At 40.9% G+C, this 27,171-nt stretch overlaps 2 protein-coding genes across 5 annotated transcripts; one reads left to right on the plus strand and one right to left on the minus strand.

Annotated features, from left to right (window-relative positions):
* Positions 1 to 1,023: 1,023 nt before the first annotated feature.
* Positions 1,024 to 19,238, minus strand: LOC139216359 (choline transporter-like protein 2). 4 transcript variants are annotated; one of them, XM_070847451.1, is made up of 22 exons: positions 19,094 to 19,238; positions 11,369 to 11,417; positions 11,198 to 11,271; positions 11,007 to 11,091; positions 10,422 to 10,506; positions 10,025 to 10,138; positions 9,821 to 9,881; positions 9,525 to 9,648; positions 9,297 to 9,380; positions 9,033 to 9,145; positions 7,508 to 7,639; positions 7,311 to 7,410; positions 7,014 to 7,106; positions 6,193 to 6,277; positions 5,767 to 6,029; positions 5,462 to 5,556; positions 5,241 to 5,344; positions 5,059 to 5,132; positions 4,896 to 4,966; positions 4,281 to 4,369; positions 4,035 to 4,119; positions 1,024 to 1,847 (listed from the first exon to the last, which is right to left on the minus strand). In XM_070847451.1, the coding sequence occupies exons 1-22, from the start codon at positions 19,119 to 19,121 to the stop codon at positions 1,741 to 1,743; spliced, it is 2,115 nt and encodes a 704-aa protein (XP_070703552.1). In that variant the 5' UTR covers positions 19,122 to 19,238; the 3' UTR covers positions 1,024 to 1,740. The 4 variants fall into 4 exon arrangements, with proteins under 4 accessions (XP_070703552.1, XP_070703551.1, XP_070703550.1 ...); XM_070847450.1 differs by lacking the exon at positions 19,094 to 19,238 and adding an exon at positions 13,370 to 13,616; XM_070847449.1 differs by lacking the exon at positions 1,024 to 1,847 and adding an exon at positions 1,879 to 3,537.
* A 1,872-nt stretch (positions 19,239 to 21,110) lies between these two features.
* Positions 21,111 to 27,084, plus strand: gcdhb (glutaryl-CoA dehydrogenase b). The gene is made up of 12 exons (XM_070848595.1): positions 21,111 to 21,188; positions 22,159 to 22,274; positions 22,920 to 22,952; positions 23,061 to 23,201; positions 23,478 to 23,540; positions 23,817 to 23,987; positions 24,157 to 24,286; positions 24,800 to 25,016; positions 25,214 to 25,317; positions 25,567 to 25,692; positions 25,902 to 26,062; positions 26,217 to 27,084. The coding sequence occupies exons 2-12, from the start codon at positions 22,172 to 22,174 to the stop codon at positions 26,288 to 26,290; spliced, it is 1,323 nt and encodes a 440-aa protein (XP_070704696.1). The 5' UTR covers positions 21,111 to 21,188; positions 22,159 to 22,171; the 3' UTR covers positions 26,291 to 27,084.
* Positions 27,085 to 27,171: the final 87 nt, after the last annotated feature.

Genomic DNA, 27,171 nt, shown 5'->3' on the forward strand with positions numbered 1-27,171 from the left:
TTAATGGATTTCACTGTGCAAAGGATAAAAAGTGTCTGGCCTGTGGGAGAGGCGTGGGATAATGTGAAAAAAGCAACAACAACAAAAAAATCAACCTGTTCCTTTTAAGGCTACCTCTGGATAAACCACAGAGGGACTGATCCCAGGCCAGAAACACAATAAAAGTGGGTAATGTTACACGAGTGAGCAGAAAAGGAATCTTTCAGTTTGTTCACAAAGAGTTGGGTTACTAGGCACAAATTTGAATTGACGCTACTTTACACGGGCCAGTAGGCATTATGTTATTAATGTAAAATGGTGGTATATGTTCGTGGAATAGCGGTGATATGCAGGAAACTACAAATACCATCACCAAAGTAGTAGCATAAAGTCAAGAAGAATCCTCACATGCCAGTGGGGTGTGGTGTGTGACATGTTTATGACTGCAACATGCCAGTGATTCATTTTACTGTGGCTACTGTGACATTTTATTGCGATTTCAAATAAAGTAACGACTAGTAAAAATGGAACCTAATCTGAGTGAACAGAGAGGGAACCATCCTGGGCAGGTCATCAGCATATATCAGAGCAAACATACTTAGACAGACGGCACAGAGTCAGTGACAGCTGTGTACTGCATGTTGATGACGTGCTGATACACTGATTGTAATCTCAACATGGTGAAACTCTCCTGCAACCGTCATGTAACGCTTGGATAAAGCCAGCATGGCTGTCACACTGGAGATAAGACAGACCTGCACTGAGGAAGGACTGGGCCACACTGACAGCTTTACTTAGATTACACACTCCATCTCATGGTCAGTAATAGAACAGCAGGTAGAACTTTCAAACTCTTTTAACAAGTTTGTGTTGGTGAGTGCGTCATGTTGAGCTAGATGTGTGTTGGCAGCCCAGAAGTGTTGAAATTAGAATGTTTAATGACACAAAAACATAGCATCTAGCTTTTCAATATGTCACTCATTATGAGCATAATGTAGCTTTAAATTAAATTAGTATACACAAATGAGAGACAATCACACACAATTATGTATAAAACTATGTTTTATTTCAAAGACACTCACAGCTCAGCACAAAAATATGGCCCTATCCACCAATCGCAATCTAAATTTTGTGTTCTCATCTTGAACTCTCTCTATGCGCTTGCTGCTGAAAGTTGCACCATAGCATCAGATATCAGTTGTCCAAGTGTAGACAACACCTCCTCTATAAATGCATGGTGGTGTAATGGCTTTGGTATCAATATTAAATATTTATTTACCTTGTATATTAGTATTTATTTGTTTCAAACATAAGATTACATTGAGATAAAAAACATAACTTTATTAGATTGCATGTAAGCTTACCTTCATGTAACACATATATAAAAACATGCTCAAATTAAATTTCATCTTTGATAAAAAAAAAAAAAAAAAAAAAACTTACAACATACTAAAACATGTTTGGGTGCTCCCTACTTTCAAAATAGAAAAGAGTCTCGAATTTTTTTAAAATCCAAAAAGCTTAATTCAACACCTGACTGCATAAATTAAAAAAAGTGGCTGACTCCTAACAAAGGGAGATATGTGGGAAACATTTGGTTGTAACAAAACATAACGGATGACACTACTGATCGTCACCTGCAGGCTCCTGGTGTCTGGGTTCTTGGGTTCTTGTCCACGGCCGGTTCCACTGAACAAAACCACAGTCAATTTCAGCCCACAGTCTTGCCTCACTGAGGCCTGTACGGTTCAAGGAGGTGCTCTACTCAGCTGGCTGGGTTTTGTTCTTCTTATTCAGGACTTTGCGTAGGCTCTCGGGCATCAGGTAAGGCCTCTCTGGACTGCCGTCGTTCCTCTCGAGATCCTCCACTGGAAAAAGATTGAATAAAATGGCATTAAGCGAGGGGGCATTAGAGTTCAGGCACTGTTTTTTTTTTCCTTTTCTGCACAGCAGAGACATTGTGCAGCTTTAACAAAGACAAGTCATTTTAAATGAAGGTCAATAGTCACAATTAATATTCTTAATTAGTAAATCTGAAGGACAAAGTTAATCTCTTCTACAGTTCAGCAGAAAAAAAAAGTTCTATTTGCATTTAACAGAATGTCGATAGCTTTAATCAACAGTTTACAAATCACCAAGAACATGCATCCATTCCAAGAAAACTTCCTTTACTTTATAGGTAGTGGAGACTCAAGTAGTGGGTATCACACCAGCTACACTGCCAAGCACACATTCCTTTGTACTGAATGCAAAACTATGTTATTTTACAGTAATAAACTTCAACATAAGACACTACAAAAGGAACTAGTCAAGAAAACCTCCAGTATTCACTTATACAGACACAAACCTGTTATGGCTTAGTGCTAACAGAAATTAAAGTGCATTGATAGTGCAGCACACTAAACAAGTAGCACTGATGATCATGTGGTTCTGACTGCAGCAACTGTAAACAAGTAGGCACCCTTTGACATTAACACTGTAAATTAGGCACATGAGTGGCTTCAAGTTTCTATTGGCCGGTGGGAGGAACTATTACAAAGGCTGAAACACAGTTTAGAAATGTCCTCAGAGGAGCCATTTGTACAGTGTCCACAGTTCAGTGGAGCGTTCAGTGTGTTCCAACACGTTCAAGAGTAACAGAAACCATCAAACATTTCCAGCACCACATCATTAAAAGTGAGAAAAGACGTGGCTGATACTTTCTAAACTAATTACATTTTATCACCTCCAATGAGGGATTACCATCTCACCATCTCGGTCATGCAGCAAATTACCCAAGAAAATATTCCAGTGCCCGTTGTACACACTCATTCCCAGACACACACTTGATATCAAACTGATCATTCGCTAAAAGCCTCGCCCCTCTTAGTCACTGTTGCTACGCCCGCTTTCCATATAGGCTAGATTGCAGCAGAAAGGATCAACTTTTAAACCCAATTAAATCGTGGTTTAACTTCGAATTATGTTGCACCGGACCTCTTTAAATGCCTTTCAAGTCCAAAGCTTGAAAGGCCTTCTGTGTCTGCTTACAATTGGCCAATCACAGTTTTAGGGGAGGGGTTTAGCGATTGGTTAATTAAGAAAACAAAATCCATAACATCTAATTTTCCACGTTTCCTTATGTGGATATACAACACTCAGCTGTGAATAAAAAGGAGACACTGAACCCCTGCCACGTTAAGGTGTTCTGTAGCTCTACTTCAGCCTGCCTCTGTACGAGGTATGGGTTAGGTGCAAAGGAGCTGACAACAAAGTGTCAGCTCCTTACTATCATAATTCAAGATAGTCTTTAACTGTTACAAAGTGTTGCATGGATTTTGTTATGCCTGCAATTCAGTGAAAAGGCTGATGACATTCTCAAACAGTGTCTCTGCCGTCTTCTCTAAGCTGCATCCTCCTGAGCCTGCTGCTCTTTCAGCCGGATGTCTTCATCGTCCTGTTGCCGAGCAGAAGACGAAGGCGGATCCTCAGCCTTGTTCTCCCACAGAATCTCGTGAAGAGTTGATGACATGTAATAAGGCCTTGAGGCTGAACCGTCATTGCGCTCCAGGTCTTCACCTTATTGGGTGTGTGTTTGTGTGAGTAGATTTGTGCGTGTTAATTGATGGAGCAGAAAATTAGTATTGGCCAGTAGGATAAGGGAAGGTACAGGGTGAATTGTGGGAAGGGAGGAAAAAAAAAAAGGAGGGAGAGACAAGAAGAGAAAGACAGTCAAATAGCAAGCAAGCAAAAGGCACCCACAGGCATTTCAGATATTGAAAGTTAAAAGTTCGATACCAAGCAGCTGCAAATTTTTAACAGTTATTTTGGTATGGTGGTGAAATTTAAGTGTAGCACACCATATTCATGCAATGTAGAATTAGTGACAGCCCAACACCAAAAGCAAAGTGAGACTTGAAGAGGTGGCGAACGTTTCGATTAAGCTTTTTATTTTACAATCGAGCCATTTATTATATATCAGCAATGCTCGTTTCTTTTAGTCCATCTGATACTTGTGTGGACAATCTAGTAAATAATACATGGAAAGTCAACAACGAGTGAGGAGGTGTACTTACAGAAACAGAGGAAAAGAGTGTCCACACACATGGAGTACACACTGAAGAATCCATGGGCAATAAGGTAGGAGCCAATCACCACAGTCTGGTGAGGACATACAGACATGTTTCATTCATAATCCAAATACAGCCACATCATGGATCAGAAATAAACAAAACCAGGAATAACTGGAGGATACACTAATTCTGTTGTGTTTTGATCCGATAGCAATATTTTTCTTAAGTAAAAAGGACCAAGAGACTCACCAGGATGGGTACCCAGTAGTAGTGGAGATGGGGAGCTGTATTCTCGAAGGCCTTCACTCTCCCAGAGAAGAAAAAGAAGGCAAAGATCCCTGCGGAAGAAAACCACAGACAGCTCACACTTTGATAGATCAAATCAAATTGTTGGTAGAGAGCTGCTATGCTTTTTGATAGTTGTCTATAAACAGCCACATCCAGTATATTCCAGCTCAAACTTCAAAATGCATTGGGTTGCACAGTAATTGGCTGTGGATGGTCTATTAAAGCCTTTACAGTCCCATTGTATTTATAATGCAGTACCTGTATACTATACACAGAGTACACTCACTCTGTTTCACAGTGACAATTTGACAGTTAAAACTGTAATGCATGAAAGGTCTAATGGTCAAGTGCTTTAAAGCTTCCATTCACTCCCATTCCATTAAAAACCCAGCCCATACATTCACATAAGTATGCTTTCGTATGATTAGAAATACAAATATCAGGCCAATCAGCATCTTTGCAAACACACACATCACAAATGTTCTTCTTGAAATGTTTCTCATTTAAAATACTGTATGTGGTCAATTAAAAAAGTTCAAGCATGAGAGAAAAGAAAGGTTAAAGAAAGCGACTTACCCACGAGCCCAACAATGAGCAGTTTGCCCAAAAACAGGAGAAAATCTGTCACTTTGTCCAAAACAGCCACCCTGGTGGATTAAATCACGGAGAAACATTTAGCGGTTGCAAAAACAATGACAAAATAATTAGTCATATTTGTCCAAAATGACACAAGACCCACCTGATCATGTTCCTCATCAGGAGCATGAAGGCATCTCTGGCAGAGGTGCAAAAGTTTTTGCCATAAATCGCCACCTAGAGGCCAAATACACTCATTACATCAAACACACCAGCCTTCAAAATAATACATTTCTATTTTAATGTTGGGCTGAGTACAGTGAGATAAATGAATAAGCCACACACCATAATGAAGGCATTTCTGTTTAGGAACTTGATGAATTTCTCCAGACACCAGAAGCAGCACTTCAGGCAGCACAACAGGAACTTGGCAAACTTATTTTGGGCGCCTGTGAATGATGATTGACAGAGGAGTGAACATTATACACTGAATTCAGGTCTGCATGCTATCCAAACTATGGATTGTAGCCTCAAGAAGGCATCCAATTGCAGTAGCAGTAGCACACCTTTTAGTTTGTGGTCCAGATACTCCAGCAAAATCCTGATGACCTGAATGACTGAGAGGATAAGGGAGCCAAACGCAAGACTTCCTGTGTGATACCTAAAACAAGACACAAGTGACTTTCAAACAAGGTACGAAAACAGTCATCTTTCAGTTGGCACACGACATGTGGCACAAACCGACCATACAATACAACCTCTTGTTGACAAAGAAAACACACAAAAAAAGAGATAATGTATAGGATGTGTAATGAATGTATAAATCAACAAATGTTAAATGTGAGATGTACTAAAACTTCCCCACACACACCTGAGAGATCTTCCTAGGGCAGAAAACACTGGGAATGCAGGCATGTCATCCGGCTTTACGAAGGCCCAGTAGTATGAGGCAAAGGCCCCGGCCAGGGTCATCTGTCCCAGTGCCGTGACAAAGTTGGCACACCAGAGGAAGAGGAAAACATTGTAGAACTGCAGGCCAATCAGGTATTTGTGGTAAACGCTCTCTCCTCCGTAGAAGGCAAAAAGGCACTCGGAGTCAGGGCACTGGGCTTTCATTGGACTGGTCGAGTAGTTCTGAGCACAGAAACAGATTCAAGCAGAGTCTGATGATTAAGCAGGGTTCAAAAGCTCAATATTACGATAACTAATAAACAATGATATCTTAAACGTGTACTAAGATATAAAAAATGCTGCCCGGAGGCTCCAACGTTGATGAACAAATAAAATGAGAGCTTACAGCTGGGTCACAAGTTGTTCTTGAGTGGTCACATGCTGTCTCATTGAAAACTTTGTAGATGGGTTCATTTGAGGTAGACAAGAAGCTGATCAGTGCTGTCAAGGCCAACGATCAGAAGAACTTTAAATGACTGCAAACCACAACCTCATTCACCATCCCACCACTACGACATTACATTCATTTTGGCACACGTATTTCTGAAGTGACCGCATGTGGAGGAGCAATATGGGGTTCAGTGCTCCAAGTGTCCAAAACCTCACATTAATGGCTGACTTGCTCCACACCCTGAGTTTAATTTGTCATCCACATGCGGTTGCACACACATACACCCAGGAACACCAAGGCTTAATCTAAATGTCCAGACGTCACCACAGTTGCAGACTCGCACACTTAGCATAATCTAAAATTCATCAAGTGCCCAAGAGGACACAGGTGGACCTTTGGCAGACTTCCAAGAGAGGCCTGGAACATTAATTCACATCCTGAGATTTGATGTCAAGCCCTCATAGCTCAAGGTGCTCGTGAGGACAATGAATAGGTCATGGTAGATATGACATTCAGCAAGAGTTCAGTCCACAAGTCTGAAGATTTGGGTTCAGCATCATTTTTTAAGGTTTATTGTGTCTTCCTCTGCTGTCTGACTGTCAAAGTGCTTCATATATCCAAGTTCAAGCTGTTATTTTTCTATTCATTGCTCTAAATGAGTCATTAAATAAAAGGGAGTTATTTTCTTTAAATACAATCACTCTCTGGATGAGCAGGTGGTTAAAAGCATGACTTATAAACAACACCTCAATGACGACAGTAACATGAAAGGATACACAGCAGTAACTGCCCAGTAGGCGATGACCATGGTCAGGAGGACGAAGGTGAACAGTGGGTAGAAAAGGGAAGACATCACATGCCCAACGGCTCTGTAAACACAAACAACACCACCACAACATAAACAGATCTATAATAACCATTTCAATGAGTTCATCAGCTCGTCGGCCCATTACTGTGAGGCATAGCACAAAGACTTTTAAGTCCAAACTATTGAACATCTAAACTTTCACTGATCTGTCCATCCTCCCATCTTTTCCTCCAAAAGTGCCTACAGCTCTAATGGGAAGTCTGACCTGCTGGCTTCTTTGATGAGAGCAATGGCAATGAGGATCCTCTTCCTGAGGAAGATGAGCAGTAGGATGATGATGACTTCCACAATGGCCAGGATTATCACTACAAGGGTGGCAGAGAGAGAGAGCTCATATGGGTGTCCCAATGTTTCAGCAGCGTCAGAAGCTATACACGTGTAGATTATGTTCTGTGTACTGACTGAAGGCCAGCCAGGTCTGTCTGATCTGCAGGTAGACAGAGAAGTCTGTCTGGAAGCCCAGTTCCTGTAGAGTCACATCAGCACCCGCCTCTCCTTTCAGGGCAGCGTACTCCATGTAGCAGTGGAAGATACCTACACAGTGACCATAAATACATCCACAGATTTAAAATGGCAACGGCAAGAAACCAGATTTTTTTTTTACAAAAACAATGGATGGAGTGTGTAACACAGCCGAAACAAAAAAATTGATATTAAAATCTTCTAATGTGTATGCATGAGAAACTAAATAGGACAGCAAACATCAGGGGTGTTGCTTCTTGGCTTGAAAGAATAAAGGGATCTATTCCAGAAAGCAGGTTTGGTGAATTCAATTCCTGTTTGTTCACATAGGGTATAAAAAGCATTTTAATGGATATTAACTTATTCGTCCACACAGTTGGCATGAACAAACACTGGAAATACACAGAGAGAATGTTGGTGTGATTATTATTGTAAGAGATCTGATCTGATAAGTAAAGGATTTAAGATTGATCTTCCCAATGGCTTTTTCACAGTTCCACTATGTTAAACTGATTTTGTGCTTTAGAGAAAATGATTGCTAGAATACACATCTATATCTAAATCTAACAGTGATTATAGAATGCAGAACAAGACGTGTTTTTAATCTCTCTACACATGTTTCACCTTTACTGATCAGCCTTTCATTTAATCTGACAGCATTCAATTCAGTCTTGTTTTGAAAGTGATACAGAAATGTTACAGGTCCGACATAGCGAGATTGCTGCTGTGTGACCAGCATGTTTGTTCAGACTCAGGCTCAGTGACATTGCCAACAGATAAGTGGAGAGTGAAATACTTTAAAACAGGACTTAATGTAGGTGAAATGGGACAATGTTCTGCATATATTTTATAACATGATTAAAGTAGACATCTATAAAAATACCCTCTAATATCTATAGCTTCACTGGACTGAAATGGAGGCTCCACTCGTTATTCACCTGTTGCCATGGTGAATGGAGCTCCATTGATGATGCCCCCCCCCCATTCACCACACACGCTTAACTCAAGATGTGCCCTAGTATCTTAGTATGGTACTACATACTAATTCCAAGCATTCAGTATGGATACTAACTTTGATTTTTGAGTCTGCTGTTGATGGAAACTATTCTCCCTCAATGCAATACATAAAAGGTAATGGACAAGCTGCTTGAAGGTGGGAAAAATAGGAACTATTTGTGTCTGACAAAGACTCGTAGCACCGGGAACATCTCAGACAACAAAAAACATCTTGAGTTGAGTTTTACCGTTTACTCAGCAGTGAACTTATAGTCATATATAGTTAGTGTGTAACAGCACAAGTATTTATAACTGCTACAGCAGGATACTATATACACATTAGTATATACTGGACACAATTAGTATGTTATGTTCAGAGTTTGTTTAACCTGCTTTGTGAAAAGGAGTGCTGCACTACTCTGAGAAGAGTGTGACAAAGATGCTAAGTTTTGTCTGCTTTGGCCCTTACCATATCCCAAGACCAGTATCACCATGACAATCATGACCCAGACCATGATCCCTGCCAGGAAGCGCAGGAGAACGATGAAGAGCAGGCTGGTGAGCATGGCAATGACCAACCCTCTGGAGAGAGTTGATGGGAGTGAGGAGGAAGGTAAGCACAGAGAGTGAGTGAGCAGTGAAACCAGACGATGCTCCATTCTTTGAAGACAAATTGAATCAAAGTGGAAAAGGAAGCAGGGAGCAGATTTACAAATGTGGGTGAGTGGCTTACATCAGGATCCAGTACCAGGACTGTGTGTAATCCTCAAAGATTTTCATGACCACCTGACGAGCCTCAATAACCACAGTGGCATTCCTGTGGAGAGATTCCTGTGTGTTTATCTGCTTATGCGCTGTGGGATTCCTCATCAGGTATCTGTTTGTAAAGTCTAATGTGGCAAGCTAGGCCACAGCTGTTTTCAAGTGGCGACAGAACGGTATTATTCTGTGATCTACTCACTTGACTCCATCCACAAGATCCTTTGCATCTCGAATTCTTCCATCTCCATCTTCAAAATGAGAGTTGTTTCCTACAGTTATCACCCCTCCTTTCAGGCCCAAAGCTGGAAAACACCTACGAGTGACTGAGGGAAAGCAGAGGAACATTTGTTAATAATTACAGTCTTCATTTTTATACACCAGACCTTTCCATATATGGATCAGAACTCTGGATATAAACAATAATCACAATATATTTTGGATGATTTATTTTGCTAGAAGTTTATTTTTTCAGATAGATACAAAAAGCCAACTCACAGGGCTTGCTGGGGGTCAGCATGGCAGGACAGAGACCCAACTTTAGAATTTGTGGTATACTCTGAAACATAGTATATCCAAACAGATAAAGTGTGTGGAAACCTTTGGATAACCAAAAATAACAATCAAAATAATTGACGTAGTACACAGTCAGAAAGAAGCATCCATGGAGGCTTAAATGTGCCTCAACAGCTTTAAACTCACCATCGAATTACTCACACCTTCCTTGCAGAATTTCTTGTAGTAGTCAAAGTCATTTCTGTTGGTGTAGGCTTTGACTAATGTCATGAACCTGTCAGGGCACTTCTCCACACACATCTAAGGAGGAAGCAACATTTACAGCAGAGCACAGTTCAATCAAGTGCAGCACTGCAGAGAGATTAAATGCCAGACAAATTAATTTTTCCAAACCATAAGGTAAAAATAGCTGTATAGTTGTGTCCCAAATCCATGACATACTAATTCTAAGCAGATTTTGTGTGCGACAAAATTAAGTATACTCAAAACAGTCCAAATCCAGACTGCAACACTTAATTGACTGTGCCGTCAATCAACATTTTTCTCCCATAATGCATTACACACAGGAAATATGAGTTCACACCTGTGTGGTCGGACACTGGAACTCCAGCAGCACCATGGGGCTGGCACACTTCATGATGTTGAAGTAGAACAACAAAGGTTTGTTCCTGTAAAAAGATAGAAGTTAATAGATGAATGTGTAAAAGACAACCGCAGACTGACTTTGATGGGTTAAGATTAAGGACTGCAATTGCCTGACAATATTCTGGAAAGATGTTTTGTATTTATGCTCATTCGTGTTTCTTTAGTAATGGTATTTTGTAAATAGTATTTTTGAAGAAAAGGATGATAATAGTGTTGCTTTGTATACTTGGCATCTTTAGTGATTCATCAGTCATGTGACTGATGGATTGACTGTATAGAAGACGGAAAGATATCCAAAAACATGTGGTGGAGAAAGACTGCAGAGGAATTGTGTGACATGTTATAATTTGGAGCAGAGAAATGGAGAAAATTACTATTATAATCTATACTTGGACTGGTGACCAGTGCAGGGTGTACCCCGCCTCTCACCCAATGTCAACTGGGACTGGCTCCAGCCCCCCCGTGACCCTCAAGGCTAAGCTGTATAGACAATGGATGGATGGATCTATATGTGGAAACTCACTCCAGTGGGGTGCCAGCCTGCCCACAGAACTGGCCTTGACTGTCTGTGGGATAGATCACCTTCCTGGGGTCACCCTGGGACCAGGCTGCAAGCACAATAGGGTAAAGGTGACTAAAGGCTTTTTTGTATTTTTATAGCTAGGTTTTAGAATACATTTTTATAGGTTGACCAAACTGAAGTGCTTTCCTTACCGAGTATTCCCACTGCAATATAACCCAGTATGGCAAGAATGAAGATGATGCAGCATACAATGTCTGTGCAGCCCCTAGGATGGAGAGAGCAAAGATTGAAGGGGTAAAGAAACTCTTTGTAGCCACTTGCACACAATAAAAGCCAGATATAAAATCACATCTCGCCCTCACCTATTCTGGATCGGGCCCTTGAAGTTCGGGTCATACTTCCTTGGCTCACCTGCATGAGAGAAAGCAGAGCATTTATCACCCAGTGGGCTTTCAGCATTGTGACTTTTGACATCATAGCTTGGTGGGGACAGAGATGCACCTTGTACCCAGACTGAGTTTTTTTTAAGGGGAGCTGGTTTAAGGTTAAGAAAAGGTACTCCCTCTCTTCCTCCAATATCTCTCATCAGATGACTTTTCCCTCCAGGCAGACACTCCCGGCAACAAATTCCTCCCAGGTGACTAAGCAGCGGCAAACCCATGTGGGAGAAGGAGCCAACGTAACTTGAAAATCCACTAGAGGGGGCCTTGCTGTTGAGAAATTCTGTCTATGAATACATATGCTTTTATTGTGTAGACGAGAGAAGGACTCTTATGGTGAAAATCAGCAGTTTGAGTTGCTCTCTCTCTCCAACAATTTCCATTTGTCTTTATACAAAACAGGAAAAACATTCCCTCAGTTGTTCTCTTTCTCATGCATAGGTTTAGACTGAATGCTGTACGCACTAAGCTTAGCAAAAAAAACCTGGTTATTTTTACATGAACATAAGGCAAACTGCTAAATCACAACTTATTCCCCTACAGACTACATCACACATTGCAGTACATCCAGTTTGACGAAGCAATAATGTCATATATGTTGATACTAGATACATACACAACATAGACTACTGCCAAAAACAAGAACTGTTGAACTGCACACACATATTTATTCAATAACCCCGGTGCAACCATGAGATTACCACATCCAATGCATGAAGTTGAAAGATTGCGTCAAGGTTTCACTATCGGGTCTGCCATGTCTTAATGTCATTTGAGAGTCTGAGTAATCAACTGATGTTCTGTGGGCTCTGATAATCATTGCAGCCTCAGGCATGGAGTTAAATTTGGTGAAGGGTATCTGAGGGCAGCATGTAAGAAGCAGGAGGCAGGGCCTCCGTTATCTGGGTAAATTCATCTTGTGGCTCTAAATTCATTAGTTAGGAACATTAGTTCAACTTTGGTCAGTGCTCTCTGAGAAATAAACTTGCCACATTATTACTAAAGAGAAAATAAAATGCATTGATATAGAGTCGCAGAGCAGCAGGGTGCAAAACCATCACTCCAACACAAAAATTATGCTTTTATATCCAAAATCTCCAATATTTTGATGTCATGACTGCACACAAACATCCATCCCATACTACCACAGCATGTATATGTGCATATGTAGCATTGGATCCTGACACCCTGGAGTCCAGACAGAGGAGTAAAGTATGCTCTGTGGCGTCTTTGCATATTAATTATGTATGTGGTCCGGATGATAATGCTGTAGCAAGCATTTACCAAACAAGCTCTTTGAGAAGTCAGTTTCCTGTTAGAAAGGCCATGAGTGTTGTATTTCATATACATGGTGTGATGTCGGTAATCTCACTCTGAGGTGCTATTTCTAAGAAGTCTGAGAGTAAGCACTATTTTGGTATTTGACCTTTTTTCACTGATGAATATATACAAGCAAAAATATTTCACAGGCTCAACAGAGAAAAGGGAGGCCTCATCAACTTAAATATGCAGCCGCAGGAACCAGTGACAAACTTAATGAAGCACTGATTTAGATGAAAAGCCTGCTCTTTCACTGATTGTCGACACACAGCATGGTGTTATTTGTGCAAGAAGAAACCATCGATAAGAGAGCTCCCTGCTCTCACACACACCTGTATAATCAGCCAACTGCCAGCAGTAGCAGGTTCAGCACAAACACACACACCCATTCTTCCCCTCCGCAATGTTGACATGCGGATACCGCCGCCCCAGTTTCACTCAAAACAATTTACTAACTTTTTCACAGATTCACTTTTTAAGCAGTGAGAAAGACAAGGCCTGAAGATTCACCAATAATCCTCTGGTCATCTGACGTTTCTCCAATTAATACAGAACGAAAAAAGCTACGAATCAATGTAAAACTAAAGCAAAAAGATCAGTTACCATGCTTTCCATAATATTCTTCATCCTCTGGCATGTTGAAATTCCTTTCTGGGCCAAATGCTGAAATGTAGAGAGAACCCTTTTACTCTTTCCACAGCCCTTTTATCTGGTTGGCTTCCTCTTCCCTTTCTGCTGGTATAACTACGCGAGAGCGGGGGAGACGCAGGTATTGTGGAGATGGAAACCAGTCCGACCTGTCCCTGAATAGCTGCGCGCCTGGGCAGCCCACAATGCTCCACCTCACCTCAGACTTCTCCTCTGAGTTTATCCTGACATGGCTGCCTCTTTCCAATCTGTGCCCCACCTGTGCTTCTCCCTCTATCTCCTCCCACTTCCAAGAGACTGTTTTTCTGTCTGTTTTTCTTTCTTTGTGTCCGTTTTATACAAGCCACCCGAACAGGCAAATGAACTAATCTACAGGAAGGCTGCGAGTCAAAGAGAAGAGGCGTGGAAATGAGCTCCCAGCAAATGCTGGTAAAATATGACTGTGGCTGGTAGATTTCAGACACAAAATAATGAGTGTCTGGTGAATTTAAATTGGTAGATGTTCACATTTTAAAAAGTTAGTTTCTTACCCTAGTGGGGACTGTTGGTGTGTATGAGGAGGAAAACTACAGTAAAGTTGCTTAGATGTTATCAGAAACATGTGTTTGGAGAAAACAAGGAGAAATTCCTCCGCCACCATCGCATCTGGTGGTGTTTACTGAATCTGCCGGAGGAGGAATGATTAGATTCAGGTGTGCTGGATATTTTGGGCTGCAAACACCAACACCTGCAGTGGACTGAAAGCGCACGATATTAAAAGTCAGAAATCATTAATTTTGTGATGTTGAATAATATGTTCACACATTAAAAGCACTTTGTGGAGCAGCTCAAATGAGATCCACTCAAACTCTTCGAATGTTTTCTCCCATCTTGTGGGGACATCACAGTATTGCACTGGGACCAAATGAGGCAAAACACAAATCTCTTTTGCTCCCGTTTTTTTTCCTGCTCTCCTTCTTACTGCTTTCATGCAATAGAAAGTCTGGAACACTCTGTGGTTTGTATTGAACAGCCAAAGGCAATCAGAGAGTGATATATTAATTTATAATTTTAACAAAGAGTCCACAGAAGGACTAAAAACCGCAAATGTCTTTTAAATAATTTTCTGCTGACAGGCACAGAAAATTCAGTTGAAATGACTAAAAGTTTCCATCTGTTCTGTTCTTGTTTTATGGCCTGTGTTACTGTGCAGGAGAATTCCCACCAGGAGCCCTGGCTATTCTGTAATTTCCATAACAAAAAAAACAAGTTTGAATAAGTGACTCTGTGACAGAGGCTGGAAGTGTCTGAGGAATTTGATGTCTTGGATGACAATAACAGACATGACACACAGCAGACTGTCCATTTACTGTCCTGTCACTGTTGGACTTGGACTGGCAGACAGTTTCTTTGTCATGAGAGGGGGGTGCTGACTTTTGGGAATCCTGTGAGTCATAGGATTTCTGTGGGATTCCCTCCAGATGGGAGCCAATTTCACTATTCATAACTTGACTGGAGCAGGAGAGGAAAAAAGTCAACAGGAGCGGTAACAATAGTAACAATAGTTCAATTTTAATGTGTAAATATTCAGTTCTAATATGATAATATAAACACTATTTTCTTTATTTTGAACATAAAGTTAGTCTTTCTGATGTCTAACTTTCATTCTTTTTTATTTGGTGACACATGGTGCAGCCACCGAAACTCAAATGCAACACAGGAACAGGATGGAATGGGAGTCATTCTTCCTCGATTATTTTTTTTTTAAATTATTTCTATAATGGTATTGGAATGGGACAGGAATACAATTGTGGGACTGGGATGGGACAGGAGTGAAAATCCATTCCCGTGTCGCCCTCTAATGTGGGAGATTAGTAAAACTCACCGTTGCGGTTTTGGAACAGGCTAAATTAATTATTGGTATTTTTTTTCTTTGGTGGCAGTGAGCAACCGTTTTAATCTGTTAAAAGCTCTCCAAGGGATCTAATCTAATTCCAATGAACCACCATTGTTCAACCAGACAACCCTAGAGCATTCACTAAAATCGTTACAAAATACAAATAACATTTGCCACAGTAATAGCTTTGATTTAATTATGAAATGCCAGACTGTTTTTCTAATGAGTCTTTACAGGGGCACCTATGTACAGAGAAACAATCTGCATTCGGATTGTGCTTTTGTGTGTTTTGATAAGAAGTACAGTATGATTATATTCATTGTGTTATCTATTTTTTGTTGAAAGGGACAAACAACTTCCTGGGAAAATCTGAAACTTCTCACAGTTCACGCGCTGTTTTCACAGAAACGAAATCAAATGTGAAACAGAAACCTAACTTAATGTCTTGCATTGTTTCCCCTTTAGTTTCTTCATCAGGTACAGTGTTTACTTTGGACATTGTCATGTGTCCTGACATTACTGAGCTTCTCTGCTTTATTTTCTTGCCAAAGGCCTTCACATCCTCAATCTACAATAAATCTGGCAGCCCTTTTTCTATGGAGGCTATTTGGATAAACGCAGTAGGAAAAACACATGTGGAAACAATAACTTTAATGATGGCTGAATTCCTGTTAGCAGCTTCAGTTTAAGGGTCATGCTGATACACTGTTGTCTCACTGTAACGGCTTAATGGGAAACTTGAATAGACCGCCATCCCTAACTGTGCTTTTCCTGCTATAACAAGTCCAAATATCTGGTGTGAACAGTGTATACTCCCACAGAGCTGGCTTTTTTGCATTTTGGTCATGACTCTTTTGCAGGCCTAAATATCATTTTACACTCGTCCCTTGACACATTACCTTAAATATCAACCAGCGACAATACCGGGTTACCAAAAGCAGCCGAGTTGAATTTGTTGAAATAATATTAACAATACCTATTTCACAGAAGACATTTTGACTTGGCAAAGCAGGAAGAGCACAGGTGCCTTATAATATGAATGATGACTCCCTCCCAGCAATTAATGCACTGCAGAGCAGCAGTAACTAACACCCTCTCAGGCCCCTGGTAGTCTCAGAAATGCATCGTGTTCGCAATGACATGACCGTGCTTCTCTTTTGGTTCCTGAGAACTAAAAGAAGCTAAAGTAATGGTCAAGCAAATAGATAAAAAAAAAAGGGCCATGTAAAAAAGCGCTGTGATATCACACCCAAACAATACAGTAGGCAGTCTCTAATACCTTCTAGAGGCTACAGCTGCTGCTCTCCATGGCCGTCTCCCACATGTCTTTCATTACAGTAACTAGGGTGTGGAGTGTTCAGAGTTCAGATCTATTTATGGTGTTCAAAAGGAAGCAAGACCACAATCACACACAAATCTACAGTAGGCATATATATCCACTGTAAAATGTTGTTCTCTTACAGTGAAGTTTGGTGTGTCAAACAACAAAAATGTTTCTTAGTTTCTAAAAAAAGTTGACATTTGTAAAGGCCATATTTTCACACAGCTGTTGGGACTCACAACAGTGCCTGGGTCACATTTCTGCTCCCACTCCTACTGATCTCATAACGTCAAGCCCTTATCTCTGTTTTTACACTGGGTGTAGTTGCTCCTGTAACTCAGACACAGACGACAAAAAGCGAAACCAAGATCCAATTCCTACATGTGGCCTACATGAATGACACAGAATTAGAAATGAGACCCCAGCAGCAAACAGGAAGCGGACACAAAAACATTTTCTGAACTAAAAATACTCTTTATATCACCTGGTCCCACAACATAAGAGACATTTCAAGGAACGTTTTTAAGGAAGATAATAATAGCTGGTCAACTTCCAATAGATATGGTGCTTTCCTTTTAAAAACACTTAATATTTCATAACAAAGAGGGTCAGCAAGCTAAGCCAAGATCAACAAACACAGTTCCGGACTGGTAGAAGAAACTGACTCTGACTAACGCGGCCGATAAATACAGGGGATAGCTCACTTGGGTGGCCCTGCTTCCACATCCAAATTACTCTTCTACTTCCTCTCCCCAAACTCGTTGTCCCTGACCTTAATAACCAATCAGTCTCACACTGCTTTGAACATGCCTTTGTATTTCAGAACGTAGGCAAGTTGGCAGAACCACGAGACAGTTAGCAGAGTCACATGATCCGATTTGGACTGTTAGGGTACGATGAAGGAACTTTAAGTGGAAACGGGAGGCTGCAACGATGAAGATGTTTTTGGTTGTCGTTAGTAGCAGGGAGGAAAAACTGTCGTGTGCAGGAGCCGGAGTGAAAACAAATGAAACGGGCCAAATTCTGCATATGTAGCTCAAACGTCCTTTAACAAACTGTGCAAACATGAAAGAGAGGTCAGAGAAGCTCGGCATCAGATTTCAAGCCACTCTCCTAAATATGGCTCATAATTACAGCTAATCTGTACCAGGGCATGGCTGCCTGCCCTGCTTCAAATCCTGTCATTGAGGTTTCTTGATATATCTCAGCCTGAAATTACTCCAACATGTGAAGCTGTGTGGGATCCGGCAGTATGGCCTGAAAACGTTCTCCCTGTGGCACGTTCAGCTTATTGTCTGTGTTTCCTTTTTTTTTTTTTAGAGGGTTTTGCGTAAAATCTCAAGATTGGACCCATGGGAGAACTAGCACTTTCTCTAGTGCTAGTTCTCCCATGGGTCTAAATACAATTATGTTCCTCTTTCTTTTTCCCCACTTGTCATCATGCTCTGTGCCGTCTGAATCCTTGGAAAAACTCTTTTACAAAACATTTTACAAACAAGCACAGCCATGCAACCGCCTTCCGTGAGGGGTTTGCTAATGTGAGTCAATTAGCCATCATGTGGCAGGCAGAGTGGAAATGGGTGTGTGCAGAGAAAAGGAAGAAAACATTATGTGAGAGCCACATCGTGCAAGAGAGAAGTGTCTGCTATTGCTGCCAACACATTGCTGCAGAGCAATACGAATTGCAAAAATGTAGTTTACTATGGTGTTATTGTCTCTTGTTTAATTTCTCTTAATGAAACGCAAAGAGCTGTGTATCACACCGAGCATGCAACAGGGTGTGTCACTATAAAACACTAAAACATTGGGTAAGGAGGGCATAATTGCAACCACACTGAAGGGGATCCAGAGAGGCAATAATCAGCTATAGAGATACTGTTTGAAACAATATATAAATAACTAAGCTGGAATTAGACTGCAGACATGCAGCCTGTGTATGAGGCTGGATGTTATTAACATGACACCACCAGGAGACACAAGGCATGGAGTTGGAGACCCCCAGCTCCTCACATGTTAGAGGTATTTTTTAATAAGCTCTATACATAACTGGGCGTCAACTAAAGTCCTGTTGCCTCCTGTTACCAGTCTGAGGAATGTGGCAGCAACTGGACAAGCACAAGACACATTGGGACATTGTACACCCTGACAATATACGAGGCAGCACACTCACATACGAGCTGAACTTGAGAGGAGGAGAAAACTCCATGCAATGTGTCTGTAGGTGACTCACAATTGTGTGCTAATATTCAGGTTGGTTTAAGTTAACAAGGCACAAGATAAAGTGGTCCACTAGTACGAGCCAACTTGAGACAATAAAAATACAGAAACTATGTGAGATACTGCCACTAACAGTAACATTTTATCGTCTTGTGCCAAAACAGAACTAGCTAACCTCAGTTAAAGATGTAACGCTGAAGTGGTAAGTTAGCTCTCCCAGGAGAAATGAAGTGCAGCATGCCCGTGCTGGACTTTAAATAATTACCATATTTCGGTTTCTCCTCCAGTTCCATGACTGCCGAGGGTTTCTTCTGAGCTACGGGAGCTTAAAGACGACGACTACAGCATACTTTCCAGCCTCCACAGAGGTTTTCGTGCGGCGCCTCTGTCAGTTCGGGCACTTCGTAGAAATCCGCTCCAAAATCTTGACTGTCCTGCTAACGTTTAAAGGGAGAGTCCTTGGAGGAGAGTGCCGGCCAATGACAGTGCAGGGCACGGTGATTGACAAGGTGCTAAACCAATCGCTGAGCAAGGGCGGGGCTTATAGTCCTGGAGACAGGGTTCGTCTCTAGCACCGTTAACTGATACAGGCGCAACTGTCCAAGGAGCTCTCATAACCGTCTAATAAACAATGGGAATGCACTAAATACAATCAATCTTAATATTTTATTGAACATACCGAGGCCTTGATCGGTTGTGTTTGTCTATCATTAAAAATTCACAGTGAAAACGGGTTTTCATCATCAAAGCCTGCTGCAAATCAATGACATAGCATAACTTTTATCGGCCTGATGAAATTCAAGACTGCATTAATTATAAAAAAGCAATCTATTCATTCATAATTCAACTTACAGGCCTAGCATTGCCTGGTCTGGCTCTGCACTCTGCAGCTGCTTGTAGGCTGCAAAAGTGGAGGGGGTATTAGAATTCACATTTACTCAAGTAAAATAAGAAATATCACAACATAAAAACAGTCAGTCACGAGTAAAAACCATTGCATTCAAAAGAGGTGTTATAAAGAAAGTACAGGCTCCACAAGTTTTCATTGTAAAATTTGAATTATGGCGGCATAAAAATCATTCAATATTAGTCTGCACATCAAGTTCTGCCTTTCAACCTGTGAAAATACTTGCATACTGTTTTCTGTGGCTGTGGAGGGAACTCACCACAGACTTTTTGGATATTCATCTCCAAAACATACATTTGGAGATGAATATGCTGCATTGAATATGAAAGCTACATGCTGCTGGTAGATGAAGCTAATTGTAGCTACTTTGCATAGCCTACTGGACAGTTTAATGCATTATGTTGTAGGACCAAAAGGCAAATTCACTGACGTTAATGTGAGTGGTCAGACAAGAAAAGTACAAAATACAAGCCTGTGGTCAAAACAGTATTCAAATGCATAAAAGCAACACCATCACTCTGTTAAAAAATACTCCATTACAAGCACAAGTCTTCAACATGTGTCTTCAACAAAATTCTAGCCTATTTTATTCAGAAGTTATGTCAGAATTATATTATCATATATTACAGTATTCTGGATTATTATCACCAAATGCAATTACCTTGAAGTAGCATTTTAATGTTGTAGCTGCTGTATGCTTATCATAGGTTTTAAAATCTTAACCAGCAAACGAAATACTAACTACATTTCAAGATAAATTAGACCCAGTGAAGTAAAATGTACGTTTCCCTCTGAAATATTATATTATAATCCTCAAGTCAAATAAAAGTTCCCCAAAATACTATAGTACAGAACTTGAGTAAATGCACTTAGTTGCTTTCCACCAACAAAGAAGTCTTAAATTCTCTTCTTTTTCCTTTTGTGTGAGTCACATCATCCACCAGACAGGAATAGTACTAATGTGACAATAATTACTTTGAATACTTGTTGTGTCTATTGTTTATATGTATTGGGAAATGTGCAGTTAAAGCCATCCTTCTATGAAACTGGGCTGCTTTTATTCTGGGAACTAACTCATGGATATAACCACCACTCCTCCAACATCCACGCCTCCACTAATGAGCCAATCAGAATAGTCTACAGTAGCTGAAGTATCTTCTACATGTAGCCATCTTGAATGATAATGGATGACCTCAATGGAAAGACTTCATGCGTATGTTTATATCTTAGACTCAGATGTTCCTTGCTCCACCTTCACATAGACAAAATGAGTGGTTTTGTACAAGAACAGTTGATCATGGTTAAGTCTTCCACTCATGGTTCACTGATGACGCAGCTTGGCGTGCTTTACGTGATGACGTTGGTTGTGTTTTGACGTTAAGCGTCACCGCGCCATCAAGTCCAGAGGTAAAGAAGGCAAACCAGGACAGGGGTTGTTGTCATATTAAAACAGGTAAATACTTCACATACAACCGCCACCATGTTTTTCTGTTTCTGTTTTTTCTGTTATTCAACACAAACCGCTCATTCAGTACACTGTTATAATGGTTATTTGACATTCATGCGGTTAACATCCCATTTACTAACTAGCTAGCTTGAGCTAGCGCTGTTAGCTTGTCGCTGTAGTAAAGTTCCACAGGGCACAGATAAGCTCAACTAGATTAGCTTGGTTACTGTTTGGTAACTGCTTGGTTATACCGAACCTGACTGGCTGTAATAGCTTCATTAGATATTACAGTGACCAGTTTGAGGTGAAATAGTGAGAATGAAACCCGTTAGTGATGGCCAATCGAGGCTTTGTTGAAGCTTCGACACTTAATTAAAAAAATGGTTCATTGCTCAAGGCTTCAATGACACAGTGGGACATCTAGTGGTAAATAAAATTAAGTTACAATTAATTAATTAATTAATTACAAGATACAACACTGCGAACTCTCACAGCATTAAACAGAGAGGTTATCCCTGAACACTCTCGAGACCGCCAAGCGATTCACCTGAAAAGCCGAACCAGTCAGGTATGACGTCCGAAGCACTCAACTGTTTCGGACTAGACACTTGACCAAACCACGCTTCGGCACAGTGGTTCGATACAATTGTTTCACGAGCTACCGTGCATGTGTCAGAGGACCATCACTAGTAGCAGTTAATAACACTGTCATTTCTGTTAGCTTCTGCAGACAGAGTTGTCATTACTATTCCACAACCGTGAGCCCCACGTTCGTACTAAAAGTTTATGATCCAGCACTGATTCTGGGTCAGTAGACCAGCTTGTTTTGATGGCATCATCAGTTTAGCTCAGTTCAGAAAGACAGTTGTAAAGGTTGGTGCCATTGCCGTCACTGCAGGCTAACTGGTTGACTGTTAAATACATGTCAGTTTAAGTTACCAGTTTAATGAGTGTGAATCACATGTTTATTTTACAGAGTCTTCTTCATCATGGCATTGAGAGGTGCTGCGAGCCGTCTCTTGGTCATCCCTCGGAGATGTGCCATCATCTCAGCTTCCAGAGCGCAGGGCACTGCAGCACCTGCCAGATGGGGTAAGGGCTGTGACACCATGCCAAGCCACAGAGACAACCATGTTTAAAGGGGCAGTTCACCACAGTTGCATCTCTCTGTCCAGATGGTGTCAGTGTCATTTGCAGAGCGTTCACACCAGCTCACAGTAACACCCATGCAATTAATAGCATTTCAGTTGATGCTATATTTGACACGGTGTGGTCTGAAATTTGAAAAAGGGTTAAAAATTGTAAAAAAAAATAAAATAAATTTAAAGATTAACAAATTGTAAGTAAATTATCTGTAGACAATAAAAAGTGCTATGATTATTGAAAGACTATTAGAGTATTACTATTAGACTATTGTCCCAGTACAAGACAGAAACATACTGATTAAAACACAGCAGCACACAGATAAAGACAAGGTTTCCATGTTTAAATATTTCCCAGCTCACTACATTATCAGCAGAGCAGTTTTTTTCAAGGCTGCTGTGGCAGAAGACACAAAACTCCTGCTGAAGCTTGCTTTTCTCCATTTTAAAGTCCTAAACCTCCAATCAGATGGTAGTGATGTGAAGTTTTGAATTTTAGGGAAAATTGTGTTTTACTATCTTGTTATGCATTTTATTACAATTTAAAGTCACAAATTAAATTTTAATATTGTTTTCTGGTTTGAACTTTCCACAGATGCAGAGAAGACTCAGCAAAAGACTAAAGCACGTAGGTGTTAATATGTCCTTATTGCTTTAATCTATGTTAGAGAGAATTCAAAACGAATGTGAGGCTCTTGTCTGTTTTTGAATAGTTTTTCTTCTAAATGTCTGACAGCTAAGGTCCAGTTTAACTGGCAGGATGCCCTGGACCTGGAAAGCCAGCTAACGGAGGATGAGATCATGATCAGAGACTCCTTCCGGACCTACTGCCAAGAGAAACTCATGCCCCGCATCCTTATGGCAAACAGAAATGAAGGTGAGTGACTCGTATTTCATCATGCCTTAGTCAAAGTCCTTAATTCATTATGTGATTTTATTTTTTGGTCAGCTTTAACGAGTCCCCATGATGCTTTCAAATGCATGCTGTTTAGTTTATGCATCTGTTAGTGTTTATGCTAAACACAGATTCTTACTGAGATCTTGTGTGTTGCGATATTACTACTTTATCATTTTGTCACTATTCGTTGGCGTAAAGGAATGCAACTCATTTAACTTAACCTCTTGTGACAGCATTTTGTGTTTTCTGTTTCAGTGTTCCACAGAGAAATCGTGTCAGAGATGGGGGAGATGGGCGTCCTGGGATCAACCATTAATGGTAATCTGCTGGATTTGACAGACATGCTGTTCACTACTCACTACATGTCACAATGTTACAGAGGCAGTCCAACATACGATATAGACTCTTCATGTGTTTTTGTTGTGAACTATAACATATCTCTATACTTCTATTGCAAAACTGCCTGAAATGGACTTTGGCCATGTACACACTGACCCTGTGTTTGCTGTCTGTTTGTGAGAAACCTTGTCCTAACTTTAATTAATTTAGTGCTCATTTCTGACAACATCTCCTCTTCCCGTGTTCGATGTAAAGGTTACGGCTGTGCCGGGACAAGTTATGTGGCCTATGGTTTGATTGCCAGGGAAGTAGAGAGAGTGGACAGCGGCTATCGCTCAGTCATGAGTGTGCAGTCATCCCTGGTCATGCACCCCATTAATGCCTACGGCACAGAGGAGCAGAAACAGAAGTACCTCCCCATGTTGGGTAAGAATAGAAAACAGCACCAACAGCATTTTCAAAAGTCTGATAGAGAGGAAGGAAGTAAAATGGATCAGTTATGATTTTGTACCAGTCTGTTGTCAGCCATTTTTGCATTAACCATAAAATCCAACGATGAGTGACTGAGCTGTTCGTTCCCCTCGGCAACTTTCAGCTCGAGGAGAGATCCTGGGTTGCTTTGGCTTGACGGAGCCTAACCACGGCAGCGACCCCAGCAGCATGGAAACCAGAGCCAAATACAATCCCTCCAGTCGCACCTACACTCTCAGCGGCTCAAAGACCTGGTGCGTAGTGGATATGTGCACAATAAGGAGAGATGTCTCTTAAGCTACGCCTCAATACAAAGCATTGCCATTGAAGGAAGACCTGTTGTGCAATTGAATTTTAAAAATGTTTTTCTAGTTGTGTCATTAGTTGTCCACATGGTGGAGCTCTTCACAGTTTAAGTGCTGAATAAAAGTCAGAGACTTCTCAGGGTTTAATAGGGTCATATTTGATGTATTGAGCAATGAACTTATTTCATTTTTCTTCTATTTGACAACTTCATACAAGACAAAAGTAATACTTATATACTTAACAAATATTACAAAAATCTTCACAGCACTTTAAATTTATGAAGCTAGGATGTAGAACAGATTACAGAACATCGTCTGTAGTTGAAATACAAGTCCAACTGCTTCAGCTCTGTGTTCCAGTACCCATGATGAGTTCAGTTTAGGCTGTGTACTCTATACTAAAAATGAGGCCTGCCATTCCTGAAGGCATCTCCCTAACATTACCATTGCTTCCACCTTCAGGATCACCAACTCCCCAGTGGCAGATATTGCTGTAGTCTGGGCCAAATGTGATGATGGGAAAGTCCGCGGCTTCATCTTAGAGCGTGGCATGAAGGGCCTCTCGACACCTAAGATCGAGGGAAAGTTCTCCCTGAGAGCCTCCGTCACTGGTATGATCGTCATGGACGATGTGGAGGTTCCTGAGGAGAACCTGCTGCCTAAGGCCTCCGGGCTCGGGGTGAGTGGACTGAAAGCATGAAGCTGTAGACACTCAACTAACTCTACACATTGGTATGACTTTGTTATTGTTCACTTTCTAACAGGCATTTCAACTTAAAATTAAACAGTGTGGCTCAGCGGTTACAATTTAACCACCTAAAATTCTACTTGCCACACGGCAACAACTCCTCATCTTACTTCTTTTGTTTCTTCCAGGGTCCTTTTGGCTGCTTGAACAACGCTCGTTATGGAATTGCCTGGGGTGCTCTGGGTGCTGCGGAGTTCTGTTTCCATGCAGCTCGACAGTACACTCTTGACAGGTCAGATGTCTCAAAGTGTCTGTGCATCATATCTCCTCTGGTCATAGCTGTGTTGTGTCACTTCTGTGTTCACTACTAGCTTTGGAACTAGATGAAAATGTGGTTTAGAAGTTTCTTAGTTCAAATGACATTTTTTCAAAAGAACGTACACATTTTTAGTTCAGTTGGGACATTTTCATGTTACTTAGTGGGTGTGATTACTTACCGATAAACACGAGGATAAGAGAATGTTGCTGTCTTCTATACCAGAATCCAGTTCGGCGTTCCACTGGCAAGGAATCAGCTGATGCAGAAGAAAATGGCCGACATGTTGACAGAGATCACAATCGGCCTACAGTCCTGTCTGCAGCTGGGAAGACTTATCGATGAAAAAAGGTAAAGACGACTTGACCTTAAGTGTATAAGATTGAATGTGTCACGGTATTGGCGCTGATGTCTCTTAAGGGCCACATCCAACAGACCACACTCCGTCAGGATGAAAAGGAAGAAGCACTTTCCCTGGAAGTGTTCCTTTTCTATAGTTTGTAAAATATTCCAGTCCGAACAGAAACTAACGCAGAACAATTGCGTTTCTTTCTTAACAGAGCAGCCCCAGACATGATATCCATGCTGAAGAGGAACAGCTGTGGTAAAGCCCTTGACATCGCCAGGCAGGCCAGAGACATGCTGGGAGGAAACGGCATCGCAGATGAGTACCACATCATCCGCCACGTCATGAACCTGGAGACTGTCAACACATATGAAGGTGAGCAGGACGGAGAAACTGTTTAAAATGGTGGAATTATACTGTTAAATGTATGTTTTGTATATGAATCCTTTTTTTTAAATTAATCATCTGTGTCCCACCGACACATTAGTTGCACCTGTACATCATGTTTGACATGTGTCGTCTCCTCCAGGTACCCATGATATCCACGCCCTGATCCTGGGCAGAGCCATCACAGGACTGCAGTCCTTCACTGTGGACAAATAGATCCAGCCATTCAAACAGCAGCCTGCTGTTTGAAATGTAACTCACACGTCAACTCCGCAGCCGTTTTCAGATTATTTCAATCAATGAATTCTCATCTGTATTCTGACAAAGTTTGTTTTCGCTTAGGTTAATAGAAAATATACATATTTGAGTGCTTTATTTTGAGAGGAAGTCACATCTAATGTCTGTCACTAAACTTGTGGACTGTTGTGAAGTGTAATTAATTCAGAAGTCGATTTTTCAACTTAAAGGGCTATTTTTCTACTCAGTCACACCACCATAGCAAACAGTTCTTCTTCAGTTCTCCCTCTGTCCCAGTTGTATGGAGTCTCATGGAATGGACACACACCACTACAGATACTACTATACAGTTCAGAATGAGGTGAAGATCTAGACGTATGCTACAATAATACTGTAATTATAAAACAACAAAACATTAATGCCCACAGCTTGGAATTTTTTCTTTTTTGTTTTTTCATTTGATCCAATTACGCTGTCACTTAGAAATCGGTGTAACTTGACATAGACAACATCAGTTACTATTGTGAACCTCCAGCACTTTACTGATTTAACTCTGCATGATTTGCCAGTCAAGATTGTCAATAAGAGCTTCAATGAATAAAAGTTACTGAAGTATTAAAAATGAAGTGAAGGTTTGATAAGGAAGGCTACGCCCTCTGAGTCAGCTGTTATGTAATTCTCACTGTGACACGGTGGAAATGTCATGACTCTTAATGGAGCAGATAAATGTGAGACTCAAACAGTTATTCAAATAAAACTATCTGTCCAGTTAATTTATTTCAGGCGCTGTTTTCATATTTGATTCAGGATTGCAAAGCTTTGTACTTAATAAGATTATCATGTTTTATGTCCAACCTTAC

This window comes from Pempheris klunzingeri, chromosome 17 (genome assembly GCF_042242105.1).
Source record: "Pempheris klunzingeri isolate RE-2024b chromosome 17, fPemKlu1.hap1, whole genome shotgun sequence".
NCBI lineage: Eukaryota > Metazoa > Chordata > Actinopteri > Acropomatiformes > Pempheridae > Pempheris > Pempheris klunzingeri.